Source organism: Chaetura pelagica, unplaced genomic scaffold, assembly GCF_000747805.2.
Source record: "Chaetura pelagica isolate M959 unplaced genomic scaffold, ChaPel_1.0 scaffold493, whole genome shotgun sequence".
NCBI classification, from domain to species: Eukaryota; Metazoa; Chordata; class Aves; order Apodiformes; family Apodidae; genus Chaetura; species Chaetura pelagica.
Genome location: NW_009952696.1, coordinates 830,603 through 837,272, shown reverse-complemented (window position 1 = coordinate 837,272; position 6,670 = coordinate 830,603). Strand labels below are relative to the sequence as shown.

Below are 6,670 nucleotides of genomic sequence, written 5' to 3'. Positions count from 1 at the left end.
CCTGCTTCAACGCCTGCACTAGTTGGAGTGGTGTCAAGCTTTGGAGATAAGGAATTTGCTCTGGCTGAGACACTTGGGTACCTGATTTGTGTCTCCTGGGGTGTGGGTGCGTCCTTCAGAAGTTCAGCATGAGGAAGGTCTATGTGTGATGCATTGAGCAACGTTTCTGCCTGACATTGTGCAGGAGCCTGGAAACACTTGCTTCTTTTGTTTGTGTTGCAGACGAGATGAAGCTTATGACCGTTACCTCCGCTTTGACGACTACTACCGGCGGAAGGACGACTCCTACTACGACCGTTACAAAGAGCATTTCGATAGAGCACCAGGGGGTTCAGAAGGTGGGTACCTGGAATGTTTTAATGGGCCAACTCCCATTCTCCATCTGGAGGGGTGTGTGAGATGCCTATAGTGCTAAGTGCATTGCATCCTGTGCCAGCCCAGGCAGGTCCAAAGGGTCCATTATTGGTTCTGTCACTGCTTTCAGACCGTCTGAAGCGCGAGGAGCGGCGCCGGGAGGAGTTGTACCGGCAGTACTATGAGGAAATCAAGAGGCGTTTTGATGCAGAGAGACCTGTGGATTGTTCTGTGATAGTGGTGAATAAACAGACGAAGTAAGAAAATAGTTATGACAAATTTTATTATTGCACAGTAGAAGAAAATTGAATTAAACTTAGTCCTGCCTTGAGGCTTTTTGCCTCACGGGTTGCTTTTGAGGAGCTTGGCTTTAGACCCTCAGAAATCTAAAGCTTATGTTGCTATTTTGGGAATATATCTTGACAAGATGGGGAAATGTTGTATCTCGTGCTTTAGTGTTTTTTTTCCTTTCTGTCACCTACAACTATACCTTCTCCTAATGCTTTTATACCTAGTCTTCTTATAAACCTCCTGTCACAACAGGTTATAGTGGCTGGTACTTTTTATTTGTGGGTTGAATAATGCAGAACTTACTAGTATGTGCCAGCCAGCAGGTAGTGCAGAGCCATGGTCAAGGGAGGAGCAGGGGTTTCAGAGCTCCTGTCAGATCAGTCACTGGGCCAGGCACAGCCATTGCCCTTAATCTGATGTCCAAGGAGTGCGAATTGCTGCTGAAGGGAATCATGAGTGATACTAAAAGCCAGTGTGAGGAGCCAGGGTGATCTCCTGTGGCAGCCTCAACACTGACCGAGGTGAGGGGCACACCTCTGCCTGGGACAGTGGGAGAAGGGCTGTAGTGATGGCTCCAGGCTGTTGTCTAGATCTTCATAAATAAACATACTGAGGAATAGCAAGTATGTAAAGAAATCTTAGATCTGGCTTGGAGGTTGAAGAAAATGTCAAGGAGAAATTTAAAGCTGTCTCCTTAGCCTGTTGGAAAAAAGGTCAGGAGTTTCTTTTATTTAACATTGCTCTATCTGTGAGGCAGAGAGAGAGAACTGGTGCTTGCCTGGTCTGGGGTACAGGACAGGAAATTGGATCAAGGGAAAGTAGTGAAACTAGAAATGAACTTCTGTGGTTTGCTTTTAATGGAGTTGGTTCCCTGTTGGAAGGAATCTTGAAAGGAAATGTTTGAGTCTTTGTCCCTTGGTGACTAAAAGTCTTTGGAAGACAGTCTAATAGACCATGAATTATTGTACTTGATACAGGGAGAATATTTTTGTGCAAGAGGATCCATTTAATATCCTAAGGATTGTTTTAGTCTGTAGCAGCTACAAGCCTTAAGAGCTGGAGCATGTTAATCAATCCTGGGTGTTGAAGTGCTGGTGTCACCTAGTGTAGACATGTTGAAAGATGACTCCTGGATGACTTAGATACACCATCGGAGAAAGTTAGAAATCCCTGGAAAGGCAGTTGGCAGGGGGACAAGGTCCAGTCACCACTGCAGTGTTAACACCTGAGGATGACGAACAGGATCCCTCTGGGAAGGTGCAGCAGTCATAGCTGTGGCTCTGGCACGAAGCTTGCAGAGAGCCTTGGGAATTCCAGCACAGCCGTGTGAGCCATGGCTTGTGCTTGGGGTGGGAAGGCTGCAGAACAGCAGAGACACAGGTGCTGTGCTGCCACTGGGTCAGGGCAGAAAGCAGCTGCTGGAAGGAAAGAGCCAGACAGTGAGAAATGAGGCATATTTGGGCAGTTCAGGTACTGAACATAATACAAGGAGCTGACTTCTGTAGGTTGGCTGCTCTGCTGGGTACCACTTAAATCCCTGCATGCATAAATTGCCTCACTTAATTACTTCAGTTTAAACACATTTGTCTGTAAATAAATATATAGTTGTGTAAATCTCCTTGTAAACACTGTTCCTCAGCTAAGCTAAGGCTTCCTTTGTAGTTTATTTTAGTTAAACTGAAATATCTGATTCAGATAAAAATAAGGGCTTTTATGTGATTGTGATGAGATTACTACTGTCCTGTTAAACATGAGCAAGTTGGGCAAGCTGTCAGAACGGCGAGTCTGAGCAACGGGAAGGGTGAATGTCCTGGGTGTCCATTTCTGTACGTGACTGACTTGTCCAACTCTGCTGTCTCTGCTTTGTGTTAGGGAGTATGCCGAGTCCGTGGGGCGGAAGGTGCGGGATCTGGGAATGGTAGTGGACCTGATCTTCCTCAACACTGAGATGTCCCTGACACAAGCCCTGGATGATGTGAGCAGAGGAGGGTCTCCTTTTGCCATAGTCATCACCCAGCAGCATCAAGTTCACCGCTCTTGCACTGTTAACATCATGTTTGGCACCCCACAAGGTACTGAAGTCTTGGCAGGCTGGGCGGCCACTGGCCTGCTCCAGGCACTCCTTTAGAATGCTCTTTCAAGCAGAACCACAAATCCGGACAGAGTTCATTCTTCCTTAGCCATAAGTAGTTATTAATGACTTGACATCATGTCATAAATGTGAATATAATTCTTTTCAAGCTTCTGTAATACTTTGTTAGCCCCTTGTCAAAAGAACTGTCTAATTTCTGCCAAGAGGGAATCTCAGCTGTGTTTTTAGCACCTGACACAACCAGCCTTTTGTAGGGCAAGTTGTGAACCCCAGCTCTAGAAATGACTGCATTGCCTTGGCAGATTTCTGAGCAGCACCAGGCCAGCCTCAGTTTATCACTTATTGCACTCAAAATGTTTGGAATGTGACAAATTACAGGACAATTTGTAAACTCAAATGGGCTTTAAGGGGAATGGAGCAAGGGTAGTGTCAAGGTGAAGATCTGTTCATGAAACTGGGAAGAATTATAACAAGATAGGACTGCAAAGTGACTACATACATGTGCTCCACCTTTTTAGTAGCGTTTACACTTGTCACATCACTTTCCATCTTAGGATGTGACTTGGTTGTGAGCATGAGGGTGGGTGCACATATTAAACAAAGGTCTTGTCAGAACGTGGTCTCTCAGTCTTTGCTCTGATCATAGGCGTCTTCCCACACTGTATTTGCACAGCTGGCTTGTTTAATCATGGTTGAGCTCTCAAAGCTCATTTATCCCGTATTGTGTCCTCAGGTAATGTTTTGTGAGGTTCATCTAGGGAAGCAAACTTGTGGATACCCAGTCCCTGGTTTTCCTGTACTTACTGGCTGCAGAAGCCCAGGGTTTTTTTCAGTGCAGCTGTGAGAGGAGAGTTCTCATTTTCTGCAGAAATGTAGCTCACACATATGTTCACTGGGCTTTCCACTGCCCTGGGTTTTAACTATTCACTCCTTTGCTTTAACACTCATCCTCCTGCCAAAGCTTCTGTTCTTTATGGGACCTAATGGTGTATCAGATCCCATAGGAACCGCAGTCGTGAGCTCATCCATGGCTCTGCCTGGAGGTTAAGTGCTGTCACACGAACCACACACAGTCACCTTTCTCTTCACCTTGGTTTCAGGGAACTCACACAACTCGTGCAAAGGGTAGTGTTAAAATAAGCCCCGGTTTCTTGTCACGAGAAAGAGGTGGCAGGGTTGGATGGATGAAAGTGTGCAAAGTGCCCAGGGCTTAGGGCACTTCAGGAAGGTAGAGGCTTCTTTGATCTCCCTGCCTAAACCTGTGTTTAGGGGAGCTATTGTGTTTTTGCTTTGGGAGGTGGAAGTAACCACCTCAGAAACTTTAAAAGGCAACTGCAAAAAAAACCCAAAAGGTTGCAACTGACCATCAGTCCTTGTATTATAGAGAAGTTACTTGCCTAAAGCAGTAAACATAAGCAGTAATGTGACAGTGAGCCAGTGCTGTTGTCCTCCCCATCTCCTTCATGTACACACAGGGTGTTAAGGCATTGACAGTGCAGAACCAAAAGTATTTCATGGCTGCCCTACTCTGGGGAGCTTTAGCAGCCATCAGAGGGCAGGGTTTGGGAATGTTCAAGGCTTTAGCAGTAGAACTGCTGGAACGGCCTTGGAGGATTTCTGTGAGAGATAGAGGGAGCTGCTTTCTCTTTGAATGGGTGAGAGGCGAGACGAACATTTCTTGGGCCGATACACGCTCTTCTCCAAGCCCTCACCTATGGATGAAAAGCCTTGCTGCATGATAGCCTGGAGCCTTCTGCTGGCTTGGGAAAGGGGACTGTCACTGTATGCCTCGGGAGTGTCCCAAGCCTGCGCCTACAGCCCCTCAGCAGTGCCTGCCTGCTGAATGAGATCTGCTGGCGTGTGTGAGGCAGGGCACACCCTCTTAATGGCACTTAAAGCATTTCTTTTCCTTGTCCAGAGCACCGCAACATGCCCCAAGCTGATGCCATGGTGCTGGTGGCGAGGAATTATGAGCGCTACAAAACAGAGTCACGGGAGAAGGAGCGGGAGGAGATCGCCCGGCAGGCTGCCAAGATGGCAGATGAGGCCGTTCTGCAGGAGCGGGAGCGCCCACCCCCTGTGGAGGAGGGTGTCAGGGGAGGGCACCCTCCAGGCATCCAGACTCTCTTGAACCTGCTGGCAGACAATCGCTATCTAAGTGCGGAGGAGATTGATAAAGTAATTAATTACCTGAGGGACCGGAAGGAGCGGTTGCTGAGGGGCAGCGCTGATGCTCTGCAGGGTGAGTTTCTTGACCCCAGCAATGCTGTTAATCACAGGGTTTGTGGGCTGGGACCCAAAAACAGTCCTGGAATTGCAGGGGAGTCCTCGGGCTGTCACCTCCTCACACAGCACCTCCATTCACTGAGATGGATGTGTCCTTGGGTGTCCTGACACAATTCAGATATTTAATGTGAAAGGACTTTTATACTGGACTCTGCCAGGGAAGGACAGGACTGCCTACACTGGTTTGGTAACTACAGGGAGAGCAGCAGTTCTGCTGAGTGCCTTGGGTTCTCCAGAGCTTGGCAGCCCTCCTGTTCAGAGGGTTGTGTCTTTGGTAGTTGTTTCGCTAGTTTTCTTTAGGTGCCCTTTCAAGGGCATTTGCAAAGCTTTAACCCTCTTTCCTTTCTTTCCCAGCACCCATGTCAAGACAGTCTTTGGGGGCACCTTCAGGATCATCTCTTGGTAGTCAGGCCAGCCTTCCAAACTCTCAGGCTCATCAGGGTTCACAGCCTCTGGTCTCTGCACCTTCTGTTCCAGTGTCCTCTTCTAATCCTCAGCAGGAGCTTCAAGCAAAAATCCTCAGTCTCTTCAACAGCGGGGCAGCAGCAGCTGCTGCAGCAAACAGCAGCTCTGCACCCTCTGCAGGCACTTCAGGCAGCACTCCCACCCAGAACTTTGCTAACATGGCTGGTGGTCAGGCCCGAGCAGCACAGATGGGTGCTGGAAATTTAAACCAGGCTCCGCAGAGATTGCAGGCTCCAAGCACACAGCTTCCTGCTCTCCAAGGCCCATCAAGAAATGCAGGTCCAAGACCTGGAGCTCCTCCACAAGCTCAGTCATTCTATGGTCAGCATCAAAATCGCCTCCCTGCACCTGGCAGTGTACCTGCTCAAAGGCCAGTATCTTCTGGTATCAACTTTGACAACCCTAGTGTACAGAAAGCCTTGGACACCCTTATCCAGAGTGGTCCTGCACTGTCCCACCTAGTGAGCCAGACAGTGGCCCAGGGGAGACCAGGGTCCTCAGCCCAGCAACCCATGGGTTCCTACCAGCGACACTATTAGAATGGAGCTGTCAGGCCCTTTCCCCTCCCATTGCCATTCCGTACTTACAGCTGTTGAAAGTCTCCTGACCTCACAGGAGAAGGGTCCCTGGACCTGCATGTCCTCTCCACTTTGGCAGGAGCCCAGTGGCCTCGCTGCCGGCTGCTCCTCGCGCTGCCCTTCCTGGCCCCGCTCTGGTCCGTGGTGTTTGGAGACGCGCGCTCCGCGGCAGGACGTGCCGGGAGCCGCTTTGGGTCATCGGTTGTTTTGTCCAGTCCCAGAAGCTGCTGCAGTGACAGTCCCCAGGCCTTCTCCTCACCCCAGTGCCTGGTGCACCTCCTCACTGCAGCACAGTCTGGTCTCACTGAATGCTCTTAGTACGGTTTGTGTCAGTGGTGAGGAAATGAACTGGGACAGAGCAGGACCCTGACGGGGCACTCGAGACCCACCTTCGTGGAACGGGAGCTGTTCTTCTTTGTTTTGTTTTTAATTTGGTTCGTTGGTTTGGGGTTTTTTTAATGGTTTATAAGCCAGTTGGAAAGTGCAGTGGTAGCACTAGCAGCCAAACTTAAAGCACATTCCTGACTGCTGCTCTGCAACCCAGGACCGTGCTGGTGGGTCCTTCCACAGCTTGAATGTGGTGTCCTGGCAGAGGGAGGCACAG

The 6,670-nt window shown here is 49.2% G+C and overlaps 1 protein-coding gene across 1 annotated transcript in view; it reads left to right on the top strand.

Annotated features, from left to right (window-relative positions):
- Positions 1 to 6,085, top strand: part of NCOA5 (nuclear receptor coactivator 5) — a 15,191-nt gene extending 9,106 nt beyond the window's left edge. The window contains exons 5-10 of the mRNA XM_009993994.1: positions 223 to 338; positions 437 to 454; positions 485 to 611; positions 2,518 to 2,717; positions 4,656 to 4,979; positions 5,378 to 6,085. Of these exons, the coding sequence (XP_009992296.1) occupies positions 223 to 338; positions 437 to 454; positions 485 to 611; positions 2,518 to 2,717; positions 4,656 to 4,979; positions 5,378 to 6,027 (1,435 nt within the window). The 3' untranslated portion in view covers positions 6,028 to 6,085. The remainder of the gene's footprint in view (positions 1 to 222; positions 339 to 436; positions 455 to 484; positions 612 to 2,517; positions 2,718 to 4,655; positions 4,980 to 5,377) is intronic.
- Positions 6,086 to 6,670: the final 585 nt, after the last annotated feature.